The 20,336-nt window shown below is 49.0% G+C and overlaps 5 protein-coding genes across 5 annotated transcripts; 3 read left to right on the top strand and 2 right to left on the bottom strand.

Moving 5' to 3' along the window:
- Positions 1-664: 664 nt before the first annotated feature.
- On the top strand, positions 665-2,607 carry FPOAC1_008858 (uncharacterized protein; the record flags this gene model as incomplete). The annotated part of the gene is made up of 4 exons (XM_044853292.1): positions 665-858; positions 938-976; positions 1,027-1,352; positions 1,400-2,607. The coding sequence occupies 4 exons, from the start codon at positions 665-667 to the stop codon at positions 2,605-2,607; spliced, it is 1,767 nt and encodes a 588-aa protein (XP_044705962.1).
- A 648-nt stretch (positions 2,608-3,255) lies between these two features.
- Positions 3,256-4,424, top strand: FPOAC1_008859 (uncharacterized protein; the record flags this gene model as incomplete). The annotated part of the gene is made up of 2 exons (XM_044853293.1): positions 3,256-3,441; positions 3,498-4,424. The coding sequence occupies 2 exons, from the start codon at positions 3,256-3,258 to the stop codon at positions 4,422-4,424; spliced, it is 1,113 nt and encodes a 370-aa protein (XP_044705963.1).
- A 908-nt stretch (positions 4,425-5,332) lies between these two features.
- On the top strand, positions 5,333-7,026 carry PFA3 (palmitoyltransferase for Vac8p; the record flags this gene model as incomplete). Its single annotated transcript, XM_044853294.1, has 2 exons — positions 5,333-5,486; positions 5,540-7,026. 2 exons carry the CDS (start codon positions 5,333-5,335, stop codon positions 7,024-7,026), a joined length of 1,641 nt encoding a protein of 546 aa, XP_044705964.1.
- Positions 7,027-7,531: 505 nt separating this feature from the next.
- FPOAC1_008861 (uncharacterized protein) lies at positions 7,532-8,206 on the bottom strand (the record flags this gene model as incomplete). Its single annotated transcript, XM_044853295.1, has 1 exon — positions 7,532-8,206. One exon carries the CDS (start codon positions 8,204-8,206, stop codon positions 7,532-7,534), a length of 675 nt encoding a protein of 224 aa, XP_044705965.1.
- Positions 8,207-9,717: 1,511 nt separating this feature from the next.
- FPOAC1_008862 (uncharacterized protein) lies at positions 9,718-12,993 on the bottom strand (the record flags this gene model as incomplete). Its single annotated transcript, XM_044853296.1, has 1 exon — positions 9,718-12,993. The coding sequence occupies one exon, from the start codon at positions 12,991-12,993 to the stop codon at positions 9,718-9,720; it is 3,276 nt and encodes a 1,091-aa protein (XP_044705966.1).
- Between the last annotated feature and the right edge of the window lie 7,343 nt (positions 12,994-20,336).

The following is a 20,336-nucleotide window of genomic DNA, read 5'->3' on the forward strand; positions in this document are numbered from 1 at the left end:
GATAGTGATGAGCTGGCAGCTACTGATACTGAATTACCTACCAGACTTGGGAAATGATTTAGTCATATATGGACTGATATTTGAAGTTGTACACTCAATATGAAGCCTCAAAACAATTGAAATGATCGAAAATGTAATTATACTACCTCGGATCAATATTTTGACGTTCTAGGTAGACATCAAATCTTTTATCAAGGGTCAGACCTGAAGCACAGCCACAGGAACAGTTGTTAGTCTCCTTTTATTCCCACTGTTTAAATCACCTCGAAAGCATCTTGACTGACAGTGTGCATCACATCTAGCACTATGAGGATCACAGCCACATCATCAATATGCCAAGTAAGAATCAGGTCAACATTATCATGGCGGAATAATTACAATGACAAAGGAGCTTTGCAACTAATCTCAATGCCATGTCTAGGACTTAGCACAGATACGCTAATTACCTAGGCAGGTAGCTGGCTCTTCTTGTTGTTCACTCTTCTATGACACAGGAATCTCATTTTCTTTCTGTACAAGGCTAGTGAACCCTGGTTTGTTTTTTTCCACATGTCGCAGACTCTCATACAATTAACTTAGACTTACAGAGGTCCAGACTCAAAATATCATCTCGTTTCATCAAGAGAAACTCACGAATAATCCAAAATTATCAACGATAACCACAATGGAAGCGGATCTATCATCCGATGAAAATGGCTATGATAGCCTGGACGACACTCAGTTCGAGGATGACCATGGTGAAAGAGCATCTGAATCTGTTCATCCGGATTCAGCTCCTCGATATTTGATACCTGAGCGTGTTATTGGTGCTGTTGAGTTTCCTGCCGTTGTAGAAAACCCCGATCGTGCTGTCAAGGCGTTTGGTCGCGTTCCCCATCTTCAACATGCAAGAAAAACTTATTCTTTACAGTCACTCAACTTGCTAACAATATCCTAGGTCTTGGATACAGGAAGGAATTCGATTCCGCTATATCTGGTACCGGAAGACCCGTTCTTCAAACCCATCATGTCACACAATGCCCGTAGTCATGATGTGGTTCTCAAGATCACAGTCCCGAAAAGAACGGGAAGGAAAAGAAAAAGAGGAACTGATGGACCGTGGGAAGGAGATGTTGAAATCACTGATGCCCAGGATCAGTTGCCAGCAAACGACAAAGTCTCGTCTTACGCTCGACTAGATGACCCCAAGGTGCTACGTCGAAAAATGGAAGACAACGTCGGCAACTATCACGTCGAAGCAGTGGGCGTAATTCGCAGTACTCATCGCTTCCGCGGACTTCACGACTTTTACTGGGACATGTCCAAGTCCGACTTTGCACAGCGATACGTTGATCAAGTCCTTCCTGGAGATGGTATGTCTTCTAGTTCCTGGTTTTCAACAAAAAGCTAATTTACTTAGTCGACAAGATGAAGGAGTTCAAGTTTCAACCTGGCGTCGACAAAGGCCCCAATGTTGATATCATCCCACCACCCATGTTCACACACATGTCCCTCCCTTTCAACTATCAATACTCACAAAATCCGTATGTCCGCGCCACCGAAGACGGTGGCACAATAAACACCACCGCTGTTAAGCAGGTTGGATACTTCATTGGCGCAGAAGACCCTGCGCCAACTGAGCCTCAACTTCAACCTGACATGACCGATCCACGCATGGTGGAAATCATAGCTGAACTCGAAGATGCATTTAAAGAACGGCCCATTTGGACACGGCGGTCACTGCTCAATTACCTTGGGGGCAAGCTTAAGAACTGGAACGAACTCAAGAAATATCTGAACTACGCCGCTTACCAGTTCAAAGGAGGTCCGTGGAGAGATGGGGTGGTTCAATATGGCATTGACCCACGAACGGATCCTAAATATCGAATCTACCAGACCCTCATGTTCAAGCTTCCAAAGCAGAAGCGTGCCCAGCGGGGTCAAACGTGGAAATCGCTACGCAAGGTCCAGATGGGACCCTTGAAAGAATTCCTAGAAGAGCTTTCCGAGAGCCACGTCTTTGACGGCGACACTTTCCATACTGACGGAAAAGTCTGGCAAGTCTGCGATATCACCGATTCTCTTCTCAAAGAGCTTTTCGAAAACGCTGCTGTACGCCCTAAGTGGGATCCCAGCAGTGGGTGGTACCATGGAGGACTCTGGGCTAAAGCCAAGGCGATTATGAAGACGAAACTCGTGGCCATCCAATTCGACCGACACCTCACCAGGGAAGAATTCGCAATAACGCTAGAAGCAGGTGACCAGACACCAGTCCGGTCAAACCAAGCAACATTTCACCTGCCACTTCCAAACCTACGGCTTACAGATGAAGAGCTGACGCAGCTCCGGGGACGACAACCAACTAAAAAGAACAAGCACAAAGGTTACAGCGTGCGAGTAAGAGATCCCAATGCAGGCCCCAAAAAGGCACCGGCTGAGGAAACAGTCTCTTTCGCTGCAGATTTGCAAGAGGAAGAGGCCCGTTTGCTGGAGGAGATGGGATCTGGAAACGAGGATTCTGACGAAGACGAGTCCGGTGACGATGACGATGGAGAAGGAGATGGGGATGGGGATGGGGATTTACCAGACGAACTGGATTACGATATTGATCCAGAGATGTATGGATGATTCTTCACCATTATAATTACTGCCGCGTTCAATTAACGCATGTTGGCCATTATTGTGTGGATGTTTTTGAAACGCGTGCGCTCTATCTATCTAGGTAGCTGTTTGCGAGTTTGTCGCAGACGTACGTTGCCTTGGTCAATGTCGATGTTAACAAACGACGCTTGACTGTTTTATTACTGAGAGGCATGATTCTGAGCCAGTTCCGTCTAGACAAACTATTTACTTTGTGGCTAATATTTGTTCGCCGCCCCAAACCTTTCCTCGCTATATAGATTCCTCAGGTAGCTCATCAACAATCCGCCCGTTTGTTAAGGGGTCGACGGTGATTCACTGCTCGCGAGTCCCGTTCACCTCTTGTGTGATTGTTACTTGAAAATGTTTTTTTTATTATCTCTTCACCGGTAAATTCGTTTGCTTTGCTTTCTTCACACATGCCTCTCCTACCTTCCATCTTCTGTCACTACCCGTCACCGATAAGCACTTGCCCACCACCACCTTCAATCATCAAATAACAATCAGTTTCCCTTCTCCTGCAACAGCATCTTCCCGTGCGGTCCCTGCACACGGAAAAATTTCCTCTTTCTTTGCGCCTCCTTGCAGCGTCCAACAATCGTGTACCACAAAAACAATTCCCTTTAACTACTTAAGATGCCGTCAGGGACGCGGTTCGAAGGAGATTTCTGGTGCGAGCCATGTGACAAGATCTTCAAGACTTGGGAAGATCTACACACTCACAAGCGCATCATGCGAGCCAACGGCAAAGAGCACATTCACTGCAAATTCTGCGGTGCAGATTTCCAAACTCAAGAAGCGGAGGCTACGCACATCAAGCAGGTTGGTTTCCGCGACTTTGCATCTCTTGGGCACTGCGCTGATTACCTATCATCTAGTTTCATCCCCAGGAACAGAATCTTTACTGTTCAGGATGCGGAAAGGGCCCCTTCGCTCGAGTTGGTGGCCTCGTAGCCCATGTTCAGAAGGACTGCCCGTGTCTTAACAACAGAATGATAGAGAGTACTCGCGAGAAGAAGATGGAGTTCTCAAATGCTCTTGTGGCAGCCACCAACGAACCTCTCAAGAGCAATTATGCAGACTACATGCCATCTGCAGGCTCCAAGACCCCTTCAACCACTAGCTGGGTCACTGAGAGTTCTACTCGTCCTTTTTCGACCAAGCAGCAGGAGTTTCCAACTCTTGCCGCCTCCAACTCTGGTGCTCAGCTTCGCAACAAGGAGAACATCAAACCGAACGACTGGAACAAAGGGAAGAATTTGTTCCCACAGGCTCCTGCGCCTCAGCGACCTACCCAACAGCAACTTCAGCAAGTCGCTGCACCCAACGCTCGGGCGGCTCACGACCTTTTGAGCACTCACAATCCCGACCATCCCGACTTCAACGTCGCTCGGTACAGCTGCCAGTTTACCGGCAAGTTCAACTGTCCCATGGCAACTTGCATGAAAACTTTCAAGTCGGGCCAAGCACTTCTAGGCCATCTTCGATCTGAGGCACACTCCGAGACCAAGTACCGCTGCCCCTACTGTCTCAACACTTTTGGCTCTTTGACCTCCATCACTCAACATGCCGAGTCCAATGGCAACAGGTGCAAGATTCGTGAGACTGACATCTACCGTGCCTACATGGATCAGCTGCTGGGTGGCATGGTTGATGTCAAGAACGACCAGCACGACGATGGTACCGTCAAATATGAGGTGGCCAAGGATTTCAAGCCCCGACAGGGGCCCGTTCAGGATGAACCCAAAGTCAACCCCAAGTCATTCGGAAAGGACCCGTACAAGCATGAAGATATTCACTGGTAGATTTTGTTGCATTGGTGCATGGAAAATTTGATGTTGGCCAGCTCTAAAGCGGCCATGAAATGTCTTATCTAGCACAGACAGCTGAGCGACAGGCTCGGGACAGGTAGTTAAGTGACTGATGAAATGGACATTGTGGTTAGATACACATTCCTTCATGAAGCTGAACTGATAAATTCGACCGTGGAAGATATCGGTGAAGTTTGATGCAAGTCTGCCGTGATGCATGCTTTGTCGTACCTACTAACCTACGCACAGCAGCCAGGGGTGATGAAACTCAGCTCTTGACATGGCAAAGAGAAGGAGGGAGAGCGATAACAGACCGCCTGTTTGAATTTTGGAAGATGAACACAAGCAATATATCGTCTTGTATTACTGGCTTCTTTATGACATGATCTTTGTAGCAATAAGTTTATCATTAATAGAGGCTTCTCCTTCTATGCTAACAGTAACAGTAATAGTAATAGTATACGCGTTGCAGAGGCGGAGCGGAGCCACTACCTTTGGTTGTGGAACCAATCACCCCTGATGACCTAAGCTTCACTTTAATCCATTGACAGCAGTCGATAATTTGCCAGCTTATTTATTACTCTCGTTCTTCGATATAACCGAATTAATAATTTTGTGTATTTCGTACTCGATTTAATTGCGGTATATAGAGACGACACAATACGAACCGTGCCCGGTCGATTCATCCGCCTGGCCTCAGCATCCGATCCGCTATCGACAACGGCCTCACCTATCCAGATAGAAATCGACTAAACGATAGATACCCCTGTGTTCGCTACGGTTCAACGACGATATGACGAGGCGTTTCTAATACAAATTCGAACAATTATCGAACGAGAGATCAGCACAGACATAGCTCGATTGGTTTCAATACTACATAAATCACAACACAAGCGAGCGCAATGGCGTCGGCTCGTAGGTGGGCGCGCAAAGCCGAGCGTTGCTGTTGTACATTTGCGACATACTTTCCTTTGGCCTTTGTATACAGCTTGACATCATGGGCTGTATGGGTAGTTGTCAATATCGGTAGCGTTAGCACCAAGAGCGCCTGGATAGGTATGTTCGGATCACCAAGTCATCCCAAAGAGTTCTGTCTAACGGCTTCACAGGTACTGGCTCTTCCATAATAGGCGTCGCACTCTATCTCATGCTCAACTGGTGCTACACCACTGCTGTCTTTACACCTCCCGGCTCGACGACAAATGACATGGGCTATGGCCTCTTACCGACACAAAACACACCCCAAGGGACTTCTTTCACAGTCAAGAGTAACGGCGAGTTTCGATTCTGCAAAAAATGCCAGGCTCGCAAACCCGATCGTGCTCACCACTGCTCGACATGTCGACGATGCGTCCTCAAGATGGATCACCATTGTCCCTGGTTGGCGACATGTATCGGGTTGCGCAACCACAAAGCCTTCCTCCTCTTCTTGATCTACACATCTCTTTTCTGCTTCTGGTCATTCGCCGTGAGTGCATGCTGGGTCTGGTATGAGGCGCTCAACGACCAGGAATACATCGACACTTTGCTGCCCGTCAACTTCATCATGCTGAGTGTTATCAGTGGAATTATTGGACTTGTGGTTGGCGCTTTTACATCATGGCATATTCACTTGGCTCGATGTGGACAAACTACGATCGAGTGTCTCGAAAAGACACGATACCTTTCGCCGCTACGCAAGACGTTCAACTCTGCCCACAACCCTGCCAATGAAGTACCGGAGGCTGCTCGTCAATTTGTCGACTTTCACGCAAATGCTCTGCCCGGTATCACACGTCCAGAGGAAGGCGAGGAACGACGAGAGATGCCCCGATCATATCCCCCTGACGGTTCTCACCCTGTTCAACTTTCATACGCTCAGCGCGAGCGTGAACAGCGACAAAGACGATACGAAGAGTACCTGGACGAGCAAGACTCCGAAAAGCTTCCCAACGTCTTCGATCTTGGCTGGAAACGCAACTTGCTGCACCTTTTTGGCCCCACCCCCGCACTGTGGTTCTTCCCTGTCTCCAACACTACAGGAGATGGTTGGACATGGGAAGCAAGTGACAAGTGGCTAGAGGCTCGTGATCAACTCTCAGCTGAGAGAGAACAACAGCGAGCTCGTGAGGTGAATGCTGGCTGGGGCTCACCGGATGATGTACCTGACATCCCCGAGCGGCCTACAGGCGCAGGAAAACATTACTCCCCTACCCCAAGACTTGCAGGTCCCAAGTCTATGAGCAAAGCTGATCGAGTTCTTGGCCGGGATCCCAACCTATACGCCGATGCAACACAAGACGTACCTATGCAGCGTCTCAGCCCTCGTGGTCGAACAGTGGATGATGAACTAGCAGACCTGGACAGCGATGATGAAGATGGTTTCCTCGACGCCAACAACCCTGATAAAACAGAAGGTGGAAAGCTCAGTCCAAGCTTCCCCTCTGGCTTCCAACGTCGAGACGATGCCGAAGCGCGCGCTCTAGAGGTCGTTACCAACGGAAACTGGGGTCGCGGCGGTGCGAGCGGAATGCTCCGCAAGGGAAGCTCACAGAGCAGCATCAGCAATACCAGCCGCTCAGGGACACCCAAGTTCCAGGACGAAGGCGTCGACTAGAAAGTTAAAGGGGTTTGTGTTTTGCGAAGCGAATGAGAAATGAGCGAGGTTCTTCAATGTCTAATGTTTCTTGTCATGAGATGTGGAGTTTCTTTGTGGCGGGCGGGTATCTTATTTTCTTCTCTGGTTTGATATTTTTACCCTCTTATACATGGTACAATTTATGTGTTATAACTCCAAAAATTACTGAAATCTTACTTGGCCGATCATACGTACGAATCTGACATATCCAGTGCTAGTTATGTCCCTCAATCGTATGTTCCTATTCAAGGGTGTATCTAATGCGCTCGCCAAGCGTGACTCGTGTGATCTGTGACAACTGCCGACTGGAGATCGTCCACGTTTACACGATCTACAACACCAACACCACCAACCCCTCGACAATCGCTTACCGGTCAATGTTGCACTGTCGGAGGGTTTTCACCGCCAATCTCAGCTCTACAGCCAGTCATTATGACAGCCCCAGGGTCTGTTTCAACGCCTGGCACGCCAGACTTCCTTGCTTTCAGAATGCTGGGTTTACTCCCTCGTGGTCTGGATTCTCGGCGTGTGCCCGTAGCAGAATACCGGGCCAACTTGCGGCGGGAAACTTGTCGTCATTAGGCCAAGTGAGACTGTTCACTTGCGGGATCTTCTTGGCTTGCTTTACCACGGCGTCACCCAGGGCCTTTTCGGGGTCTAACCTTGGCAGGAGCCCCTCTATCTCTTTGCAGTACTCGTCAACTCCAACACTTCTTCTATACTCGTCGGACCCAAAGTCAGAGCGGACAGCCAGTCGAATCAAACGAGACAGCGTATCGATACGCTCTGCTATCCCGGGGGATGTATGCACTGCAATGGCCGTCCACACTTGATGCGCCTCGGTCTCCGAGTAGCCATGTTTGATGAGGTGGTCTTTCGCGCAATCAGCGGAGCATATCTCGAAGCGCTGCGTGCCGTTGTAAAGGTGACTCGTTCCAGCGTCGTGGAGAACAGCCGCTACGAAGAGGAGCCCAATCTGCCCCTCAGAGACAAAGGGAGAGTCCTCTTTCTTGGCAACAAATCGAGCCAGCAGATATACCCGCAGAGAGTGGTTCAAGATGGGGACAGGCAGTGCCTCTCTAGCGAGATCAAGGGCTCTATGACAGGCAAGGTTGTCGGGGACCTTGTCAAGGACCAGGGCGCTTATGTCGGATGACATAGTGTTTTTCGTTAAAGAACTCGTCGTTTCGAAATGATTTAAACGACATGGTGATATCCCATGCTGGGAACTTCAAGACTATCACAGTGGGGCAGAATACTACATGGCCTAACCGCTGACAAAGCCCAATATCAACAACATGTTTGATTACAGTCATTATCCCGATTCAGATATCAGGATGGCCTCATTCCAAATGGAAAATCCCTCCCCTTGTATGGCACCAACCATCTCTTGCAATGATGCACACACCCCCAAAACGACGATCTTGTGGATCAGCGCTGGGAAGGGGGGAACCCTGCGGGGAAGACAAGATGAACCTGGAATGAAGAATTTCAACGTTGCTAATAGTGCCATCTAGTCTAGTGGTGAAGATTAGATAAACCTAGCGTCGTCATAGGGGATAGTGGCAGTTGTAGTTGTGGAGGTTAGTCTGTTATTAATCCTGAGTCGTGAAACAGGGGTTCCAGACGAAGCTATACAGACGAACCAAACAGGCATGCGATTCGCGTGATGAGAGATGTTCGTCATAGTTTGAAGAATAATTCATTTCTTAGTGCCCCTCTGTTGCCCCTTATCTTTAAATGGCTTGAAGATCAAGGCTCCTTCGTTGTCAACCTTCTATTTGCGGGGTGACAGGTATGTGTACAGTATATCATGATTTCCCTACGCCGATCCCGTTGTTACATTCAAGAGGCCTCAAGCACGCATTCTGCCGGTCCGTAACAGTTGACCCGAGCAGCCATCTCTGGTGAAAACTTGAGACGATATGAGGTGTACATTTCAACAAGAGTCACAGAGAATAAACATTTGTGGGTCAAGAATAAAATGCTTACAGCAGAATAGAGATGTTTCCCAAGTGTTTGGTTTCCCCTGCCTTGTGCCGATCTATAATACGTGAATCCGGTTTCCCAGTGCAATGCTAGTTTCCTGACGCTCCCAAATCACGGCCAAGCGTGGTGTATGCAGACTCCTTTTTTTTCATTCCCGTTCCTGTCCCTGCCCATTGAAGCGGCTACCGTGCCACAGTAATAATATAAACATAGAATCCCGATAATGACCAACACCATCCACGCTCAAGGGGGTATTTGTCCTTCTTTAAGTGTTTTTGTTTTCATGCGCCATGTTTCAACAAAGGAAATCGTTGTGTATCAAATGATACTTCGACGGGTTATTCAAACGCTTCAACCCGTTCTTGATGTAAAAAGAAAAAGAAAGTAAGACAAAGGGCGCTGGTTCCCGTCATCGTCAAGTCACAGATCCCTTTCGGTCCATCGCGTGTATCGCGCCAGGATCCTCCTGGGATCATGGGAAAAAAGATGTGTGATCAAAGTCAGAGGATGACTGCAGAAGTCCATTGCCGTAGATCCTTGTCGATAGAGACCCGTGTGGTGCCCAGACCCGGCTTCGTCGAGCTCAGTATCGATAGAATCGAGAAATGAAATGGTAAAATTATATCCAAGAAAGTTGAAGAGGTGTTCGTACAGATGAGATAAATATTACTCAGTCAGAAATCAATAGCTGTCAAAGCTCGTCTTCTCCGAGCTAGACTTTTCGATGGTACTTTTGGGGCTGGTGTTAATGCGGCTAAAAACCTTGCCGCCAAGCCTGTTGAGCTTGTTTCCGTCCTGGGTACGGCGAGGAGCTGCCATGAACTTCTTCTCGACTGAGTCGATGTTGATCCTGCAAAAGAGTTTTGAGAAAAGATACTGGTCACCAGCATGGTTGAGAAGAGGCAGGGTGCGGTAGCCCTGCTTAAGGTTGGTGAGTTTAGCGGTGTAGGTAGCGACGGCTGGCCGCTCGTTATAGCTCTCGCCATCATTGGAGAGCTTGACAGACCAGCGAACAAAGATCAGGTCGGGGTGCTTGGTGGTAACCGTATATTTCATCTCCTTGTCAAACATGGGATTGAATCCGTTTTCGCGGATGACTTCGGTTTTGAACTTAAGAGGCGTGTCATGCTCCAAGACCAGGTCAGAATCTGCCTCCTTCTTGTCACACTTGTCGTTGGCATGAAAGATCTCAACCTCCACGTAGGGGTCCATGGACCGGTTCGCGGGGAGGTTAGCAGGGCGCATCAGTTGCTGGGCAGAGATGACGTCGATGGTGAAAGAGATAACGGTACGCTCTTTCTTGCCCTCAGCAATATCGGAGTTGTAGGGGAGGACCTGAATGTCCCGGAGTTCGGCTGGCTTGAGAACGTAGCCAGATGAGTCCTTGCCATCGAACATAGCACGGTTGAGCTGCATTCCAAGGTCAAAAGTCTGCCAGTTGAGGGCGGCCATCTGAACACCGCGGCGCCAGTAGTTGAGAGGATCAAAGTTGTTAGAAGTGATGCGAGTTCTGTCAGGGTAAACTCGCATCATGTAGCGCATGTTGTGGATATCAAGAGCCATCTTCTGCTCCTTGGCGCGAGAGTGCTTGGCAAAGCTCGACTCCATGAAGGAGAAGATGTGGTTGTATTGCTTCGCATCGACAGTGTCGAAGCCAGAGAACTTGACTCCGGCACAGTAAACGCCGAGGTCACCAAGAACCTTGACAGTTTTGTTGTGAGCCTTCTTAACAGGCTGCTCACAAACGCTCTCGTTGTCGCTCGTGCTGCTGCTCAACATGCCCTGAACCTGGCCCTCAGTAATGGTGTTGACTCGAGTTTTGCTGACCAATCTTCGAGATGAATGGCTCGGGGTAAGCATGGGGCTCTGAGGGAGGGACTGAGAAGGCATTAAAGGAGTGCCATCGGGAATAGATGGTCGCATCATGGGCGAGTTGAGGCTGTTACCTCGGCGTCGACCACGGAAGTCATTGCCAGCAGCAACAGGCTCCTCTTTGATCTGGGGCTTCTTGACCTTGATGAGAACACGCTCCATGAGTTCAGAGGGGGTGGGAAGCTTGTCGGGGAAAGCCTCCAAGGTTTCCGTGACCAGCCTTGAACCGAAGGACTCCTTGATGATCTCAACCATTGTCGCCTGCTGAGCTGGGCTACAGTGAACCTCCAGAGAAATCCAGAGGGGGAACTTGGACTTGACAAAAGCGTACTTGTTGATGGTGGTCATGACCTCCTTGAAGCTAATCGAGGTCGTCATGGTACGGCCGTGGTTGACTTCGGGCTGGCCGTTGTAGCCATCCCAGCAATCAACCTCGACACATCGGCAGCCACGAACAAGCGCTGAGATGTAACCTTCAACGCTTGACTGACCAGCGACTTGGCGACCCAGAAGGTAGGTGTTGTGAGAACTGGAGATGTAGTACTCGTTCATTGGACGGTCCAAAACAATGTTTTGAGGTTCAGGCTGGATGACTTCGTTGTCCTCTGAGGCCAAGAAACCAATGAAGGCGTCTTCGCTCATCATCTCCGCATTTTCGGGAAGGTCGACCTCGATACATCGGTATTGGCGACAAAACCGAGAAAAGAGCTTCTCCCAAGCAGTACGGTTAGAATCGACATCCTCGCCCTGAACATCACGCAGAAAAGTGAGAAACTCCGACAGGGTAAGACCAAACTCAGGGTTCGCAGCAATGCTTCGGATGATTCGCTGTACGTCGTGGCGTTGCTTCATGCGGCGCACAAAGTCCTTGAATTCCTTAAAATTGAGCTTTTGTCGTCGTCGAGAATCGGATAAGTGGAAGTTAACTTCGAGAGTTGCTGATGAGCTGTAGATGTGAAGGTTTTGGCAAACGCGCTTTACGCCAGCGATGTTCATCTCCTCTTGGTCGGGAGTTCGGGGCTGGTCGCCAAACTCCTTGGCCATCTCGGTTTGCCAATATTGGGCGACAGCACGGTCGTTGAATGCCATCAAAGATGTCATGAGTTGTTGTCGATACCTCAACATTGCATCCAGGAATTCTGTCCATAGTGATAGAGTGTTTGGGTTGTCAGTGACAATGTGGAGGAATCTTGTCTTGGAGCTTTCAGGAACATTGTAAATAATAGTAAACCAAATGGGGAAGTAAAAGTCAATATGCTCTGAAAGTCCGTAGTCGTGGATGTACTGCTGGATATCAGTGCCTGTTCGGATCTCCCTGATTTCGTCGACATGGAGAGACTTTTGAGGACGGCTTGGATCCCAAGAGAGTTTGTTAGACTCGGTCTCGTAAACAAGATTGATCCTCTTTGGTCGGCTCTTTTTGGACACCTTCTTCACCGGGCACCCATTGCGTAGCTCAGCAGGGAGCACCGGGCCAGCCATAGCTCCGGAACTTGCACTGATTGATCCATGGGTACTGTTGGCGGATGATGTGTAGGTGGCGCCATCAAGGCAAACCATAGAAATAGAGTCTTCAGGGACAAACTCCTCGTCTGTGTCTGTCAGGGCGCTGTTCTCTTGGGGTGCTGTAGCATTGCTATCACTGCGACGTCTGAGGATACTAGGACCAACACTTCCATCACGGCTGGCAGGAGCACCTGAAGACGGTCGTCTTCTTCCGGCAAAGCGCTGAGCTCGGTTCGAGAATCGACGTATGAGACCTCCCTTGCTGTTGTTGGCCACTTCGGACATGGCATTGTACCCGAGGGAGTTGGTGCTCGTCTTCCTGGAGAGCACAGATTCAGGTAACTGAAAGCTAGAAGGGAAAACCTCCTCCTCTCGACCCCGTATGGGCTCAGGTGAGGCCTGGACGGAGGAGTATGTGGTAAGAACAGCGGTATCAGGCGACATGATTGGTGAGCCTTGTTGTGAGTTTGAAGTTCCTGTTGAAGTGCTTGTGGCTGACATGGGAATAGGAACTGGTTGTGTTTGTGACGGAAAGGATGTCTGGACCTGACCGAGTTGAGAGCGTGTTAATGAGGACATGTCGGATGAGTTGTGAGTTGTTGATGTGAATTTTGAATCGAAGGCAAAGTTGAAAGACATGGTCGTGTTGAGTGGTGATTACACTATAAGGGCGAAACGAGTAGCATTCGAAGGTTGCATCGACATATATAAAAGCTCAGTCAGAATGGGGAGCCATGGTGGAACGTCTGGCTTGGAGGTAACGATAAGACACGCGAATTGCGGGGAAGATGCTGCGGAAAGTCGATCCCTCGTGGAGTAACTGTCAACCTGGGGTGCAGCCAGTGTGAGGTAGGATGTTGTGAAGGTCCAGGGCAGTGACAATGGCACGTAATAAATGCAGATGCAGGGACGACTAAGATAGACTGGAGGTGCTGCTGGGTGGAACACAAAAGTGCAGTGAGGTTGAGCAGCAGGCGGATGACTAGGTAGGTCCTGACAAGGCCGATCCGAGGCGTGATGATGTGCCAAGTTCGCAGCAGCGTGGTGAGCTGGCAGAGGGCGGGATATGCAGGTGGCTCCTTTTGGGGTGCCTTGGGGTCGCTGGATCAAGCAAAACAGGGCGTTCCTCTTTGACAGGCAGAGAGCTGCAGCACAGCGCAGGGCTACTGGTCCAGGTGATGAACGGAGTGAATGAATGGATGCTCGTTGAGAACCACAAGATTGGGGTAGCTTGAGCTACAAACACGTTCGTCGATAGCGTGGGTAGTATATGTCAACACCAAGTCACCAACAACGTCCTGCGCTTGGTCGGTCCTTTATTTCGAAGCGATGAAACCCGATTTTACCGATTCAATATAACAATTCGTTATGATAGAAGGACGAGTCGCAATTCGAGTAGCGAGGTAATGAAAATTCCGAGAGGTCGCGGGTTATTGGCGTAAAAGTGCAACACAAGTTGAAGTTCGAGGTCAATGGCTGAGTCACCCAAAACGTCAAGGCAACGCGACAGTGGTAGGACAGGCGCAGGCTGTCGCAAGTTGATGGGCGAATTGCAATTGATTTGCAGTTTGTTCTCGATTATTCGTTGGATGAATCTGAGTAGCGTAGAACAAGAAGAGTATTTCGTCCGTGTCGTTGCAGAGAGTCAAAAGAATTTCTTTGAAGAAACAAATTGCTATGGCAGGCAAGAAGTGAGAAAGGTGAAGTTGGGTTGTCAATGAGAAAGTTGGTGGTGGAGCGGGAGGGGTAGAAAAGATAGTTGGGACGGAAAGGGGGGGAGTCCCAGTAGTAATAAGTATCTTGGGGCGGGTGGTAGGTTGACAGTCCAGTAAGTTTACCAGAAGGTTTTAAAAAAAGATAAAAGATGGAAGAAAAAAAAAGGTAATTCCCTGGTGGTAAACTTGCAAGGGAGGGAGAGAAAAGAGACCAAAGTATGATGGCGTACTTTTTTGGCGCGCGTTGGAGCGGGCGAGACTTTGTATGATAGAGGGAAGGGGGGAGGGAAGGCTAACGTCAAGAGAGCTAGAGGCAGAAAAAGAAGACGTGGGCAGAAGAAGAGTCTTGTAGTTATGCGGCGCTGCTATGCGCTGGGTGCTGGCCGGTGCTGTCTGGTTGCTCGCCCGTGCTGATGCTGGTGCTGGGCACCTTGGGCTTGGATTCTTGGGCTGCCCTGGGGCCGGGAAATTATGGCAGAGGGGAGGGGGTGGTCTCTCAGAGGAAGCCAGCCAAGAGGGTTGAGTTGAAAGTGTGTTTTTCATCTTTCCTTCCTTTATTTGGACCATCTTCTACTTGACACTTACTTAACACGAGTTGATCTCTTGTGTCAGTATGCCTGTCCTGTCCAGCACTGTAAGGTAAGGTAAGGAAGGCCCTGTGTGTACGAGTTGGCGAGTCGGGTCGGTTGAGCGTCTGTGTGAGCTTCACTAAGCCTTAGTTCTAAACAGCCCACTAAGGTCTCAGTCAGTGCCCGTGCTCGTGCTGGTCCCTGTAACAGATATTATGTACACCTCTGTCCTGTCTACACCTCACTTTTACGGATCCTCGACTCTGATCCGTTGTCAATCTCAAGTCAGGAGGGAAGCCTGAGCGAGGGTATGCATAGGATGACCATTGATTGATTGATTGATTGATATCCCTCTGACCTTGACTGGGATTCGAAAGCCTGACTGGGGGGTTGTGCTGCTCTGCTGCGCTGCGTTGCGCTGCACTGCACACTCAACTCACAGGCTGAGAACTGCCAGCAACTTGAAGACCGGGGTGCGTATCCGTAGTACAGCCCTTTTTTTTCTCTACTGTAATTATTTTTTCCCTTTCCCTCTCAATTTTTACTGTGGACGACAGGCAGACCGGGGTGGATACTGGAGAGACTGGGGGAAGCGACAAGGGGGAGGGGTGTATGATTTTCATCCGTTGCGACTTGATAGAGTGGAGTTTTGATGGGCAAGGTCAAGGGGGAGGCGAATAGTTGGGCCCTGACCGTGTGTGCGAAAGCAAATGCATGTCCTTCTTATGCAGATGCGATGCGATGCGATGCGATGCGGTCCAACACTCGACTCACTCACTCGCTCGCTCAGACTTTGTTGACTGTTACATACGGTACTCGTAAAAGACTGAGTTGGCAAGCCAAGTAGAGAGCAAAGTAGAGTTTAGCAACCTAGAGAAACTGGGTCTAATGCACCACATTAACTCAACATCAACTCTGATGAAATCCTCCGAGGTCTGCCTAGCTGTTTTCGATGTGCACATGACCAAAACCCAATGTCGTTACAGGACAATGTCTCGAATAAGAGATTGACCGACATACCACGCGAGACTATTGTGATATACATAAAGTCATAAACTGATACGGTGAACCTCTTCGCCGGTTAAGAACAGGGCGAACGGGCCAGCCCACCAAGCAATTGGAAGACAAGGGCTGTGAGAAAGGGGGGAAGAGTCATACCAGTTGACGATGGGCAAGCCGGTTACACGGAAAGTGAATACAGAACTAGACTCGGAAAACATAACATAGGCCAAGATATCAACCCAGAGAACAAGCGTCAACGTGCCAGGGATAGGCCAACATAACGGAACAAAGCAGAGCAGAGCAGAGCACTGGACGGGACGGGATACTTGCTTGCCGCTGGTTATCTTACCCTGTCTTCCTGAATCTCTGGTCTAGCCAAGAGATCGATTTCAAGGGCGAGATATGAAGGGAAGGAAACGAAGCTCTTGGAAACCACCGGAAGATATCTAGATTATACCTGTGGGAATCAGAAAGATGAGATGCGGTGCCGCTCTTTGTCCGATATGGGGAACTGGAACGCAGGAGAATAACGATGGATCCTGCTCTCCTCGGGCTGTCCCCTGCTGATTTGACAATATACCAACGTGGAACTCCGGGAACCGTTGTGCTGTAAATTTAGTGTGCCCGACTCTTATTAGCGTTCGGCAGTGGGTTTGAGCTGTTCCTTTGTAGGGGCTGTGGCTTAGTACCTAGGTAGGTAGGTAGGTTTGTGGTTGTGCTGTGGTTGGCTTCGGGAGGCTCGGCCATGGATGGCCCTACCTATAGTGTGGCTAACACCGTTTTCTTTCACTTTCCCTTCTGTCCGCCCCCTTTCTGTCCTTCCTGAGGCCTAATTTATGAAGGCTGACAGAAAAGCCGACTCGATGGACTACAGTACTCCACTGGCTGGCATCTATCTAAATTCCCGTCCATCTATCCAGAGTGCGGCAGTATGCCGTACCTAGGTCCGGAGTATGCTACATACTAAGGTACCTATGTACTAGACTAAGTAAACAACATTTTGACCTCTATGCTAATGGCCAACCATTCAGAGTGGGTACACGCCATTTAATGTTATCATCATCATAAATCATCATGCTGGCGATTGCGTTTTCTTCGTCGTCGATGATGCTTTGTGCGAAGGCCTCGGCAACTCAAAAATCCTCTGGTCTTACAGTACTCTAACTTAGTAGGGCATGCATGGTTTGCACATCCTTCTGTCAAGTCTTAATGTTCCAGTGCATGAAAAAGAGTCATGCTGATCCAGGATACCGTCCCAAGGGAGAGCCAGCGGGTTCGAAGCAACAAGATGGAGATGAGCGCCGCCGGATCCGAGAGGTCTGAGCTGCACACCTTTTTGCCCTCGAGCCGATCAGTTAGAACGGGACAACGTGCTGGTACAAATCCAATTTCTCGGTCATGCCATAACAATCCAAGTTGTGCATTCTTCGTTCCTGACTAACAAGCTTGTCTAACCAGGAGACGAAAAAGATAGATTTACGTCTAAGATAGTCTGATTATCTCTGACAGATAGACACTTGCAATAAGTCTGGTTGGTCGTAATTTGACCTTTTGATGATGAGCACCTAGCTAAGAATGACGACGCATATTAAAGTCGTCTCACCCTCCTTGGATATGTAACGATTTATCAGCATAAAAAAAAGGGTTTTTTCTTTTTTTCTCTTTTCAAAGACGACAACGATCGAACCTTGGATGATCACGATGGGGATATGGGAAACCAGACCGGATACGGACAGGGCGAGAGGGGCAGGGTGGTGAAAAAGGGCTACACTTCCGGTCACGGTGCAAAACCTTCCTGTCACGGTATAAGGCCCCACTAAATGTCTAATACAGTAGCTATAGTACAGTTTTTCAACAGCCCGGTCATAACTTGTAGCCACCTTTTACAGCAGCCTCTTCTCTCTACAGCAGCCTCTTACAGCAGCCTCTTCTCTCTACAGCAGCCTCCTACAGCAGCCTCTTCTTTTTATAGAGGCCTCTTATAGTAGCTTCTTCTTCTTATAGCAGCTTCTTACAGCACCTAGGAGGCTCTGAGCGAAATTTACACTAGTCTCACAAGATATTCACACCCTATTTCAATAGATCTGATTGGCTAGATGCCCTTCCACTGTGACAGGAAGGTTTTACACCGTGACCGGAAGTGTAGCCGTGAAAAAGTCTATGGTTTGGGTTGGGGTTAGACTATTTTTTGCCCTTCACCATCTTTTTTTTTAAGCTTTGGCTTTTGACCTAACAAACAAGCTTGGTGACAGGTCTTACCTCACTCAGCCAAGTATGTAACCAATGTCGGTTATTTGTTTGTTTGTTTGACAGTTTCGTATTATTGTTGTGTCTTTGTCGGCACTTTTTTTTCCTTCTTGGCACGGATGCAGCATTTCTGTTTGTCCCTAGTTGTTTGAGACCCTTTGATAATATGGTCACGAGAGAAAATAACAGGGGAGAAAAACGGAAAGTCAAAGAATATCGACAGCGACGAATGGGTCCTCAGCTTGCTTGGCCCCCGTGAGTGGACAGAAAAACAAGAGAGGACAGGCTCGGTTAGTGACTTGTCGGGCCAAGCCTAGCAATCTTGGGATGGTTTACGAGCCGGTAAGCAGACCGACCATTCCGGTTCAAGGAGTCATTGACAATAACTGGTCCGTCGATAGTGGCCGGAACCACAACCCGTCGCTTTTGGACTTGAATAGTCGCAGAAGAAAGAACAATTCTACGACAGGGGAATCTCGCGAGAGAAAGAAGAAAAAAATGTCCAAACGCCCGCCGATACGCTACGGGGCCTGTCCGCCGCTTGTACTTGGGTTTCTTCGTATGTACGTGAGCGGTACCTATATCTCGCTTCGGCACACGGCTAACCATGTGCCCGGTGTTGGTCAGACCAGCAGGGCTACCAATCAGTCGCCACATATCACAGGCAACCCTTCCTTCGGTCTGCGGGCAGATATGAAAACCTGGTACCTGTGTCGTGCAGTGTACATACGTGCGTGATGACTAAATTTTTATGCCAGCGATTTAACTTTACAGGCCACATGAGAGCCACATGCAAACCTCACCTTTGGTTCATCATGGCGCAAGTGCAAGCACAAGTAACAGAGCAAAAGTGCCCCAAAGATTGGCGTTGTTGCATTAGGGGCTAACGGGCCTCGACGGCGTGTGTCCAACTCCGCATTACCCTCTGCCTCAGGCTCTCAGTAGAGCAGACAGGCTCATAGTGCATGCAGCGTAGCGTTGCGTTGGCCATGCTAGGCATTTGAGCCTCCTCGATACCATGACCTCAGTCTGACACGATGTGTGGAGCGCCAATGTCCATTCGGTCTCCAGTCTTCAGTCTTCAGTCTCCAGTCAACGCAGCCTGACCAAACCCGAGGTAAATTAGCCCCCTTGTTGATGAAAGGAGCCACTGCCACGAACCGAGAGATTTGAAACGAGGACAGCAATGATTTAGATCGACTTAATAGCCGATATTGAAGTCTCAGAGGCGGATTGCTTACACACTTGGTCGCGATTTCATGTGATCAAGATGCGATCAGATCTTGTGGATACTACCTAGAAACGCCTTGGAATTTAGGAATCTAAAACTCTGTTAGGTTAGTAGATTGTCCATACTTGATGCTTCCATTAGTTACTTGGCCCAAGGAAAGAGCGCCGGCCGTTACTAGATTGCCCGGACCTTTCGTTAAGATTACCAGCCTCAGCATCTAGGTAGAATTAGAATTCACTTATCCGTAGTACTCTGTAGGTAGGTTAGTAGGTACGCAGTAACTGCAGGGTGTAGCCAGATTCATTGACTAGCTTGTAGCACTACGGATACATCGCCTCTTTTTTTAGTTGATGAAGATAATCTCATCTATCAAGGGACTAACTATATCTCCACAGCAGAGCTTCAGTTGAATCCTACCTAAACAGTGCGCTACGGCGCATGCGTATTATCTGATTATTATCCCTTGTTCAATATCTCAGTCACCGGGAATCCCAGCCGGCCAAGCAAGCAAGTAACCAACAGATCGCTAGCCTTCAAATATCAACAAACTTCAGCCCCCGCGCAACTGCCCGTACTCATCAGCTTAGTACCTTCGCCTTATCCGACGTATCCACCCCCAAGGACAATCTACTCAACTCTCCCCGAAAGTTGTCACTGCTAACCCTGCCCTACCCTCGCTAGAGGCTGGCACGTTTTGATCCTCAAAAGTGACCACCAGATTACTCACCTTCGTCTGCGTGCAGCTGGATTTCGTATGCGGAGTACAGGCCTCGACTCCTCGTCAGTGCAGATTGCCACACAGCCACGGTAGATGGCACCCAGATACTCGGTTAAGGGGGGTCAGGGTTTGTTCAACAGGGTATGCAGGACGTTTTATGTCACATTGTTTGCAGGGTCGTTCCAAGAAACCACCACTGCCCGAACCCGACTGCGATGTCTATTCTCACAAACAGTCATCGTCGAGGTGACGTGGCATTCTTGCCCTCGCCGATTATAGGTGTAGAATTACTGGAAAGTACCGCTGGCCCGCGATATAAACGCCATCGTCGACAACCACGACAAGTAGGGCGCTGAATGGCCGGCTCCTTCATTGCCTTCACCTATCGGCTCCTTTCTTGCTTTGGTGGTTCTATTCTCGTCCTCTTCAAAACGGTCACA

This window comes from Fusarium poae, chromosome 3, assembly GCF_019609905.1.
Source record: "Fusarium poae strain DAOMC 252244 chromosome 3, whole genome shotgun sequence".
Taxonomy (NCBI): domain Eukaryota; kingdom Fungi; phylum Ascomycota; class Sordariomycetes; order Hypocreales; family Nectriaceae; genus Fusarium; species Fusarium poae.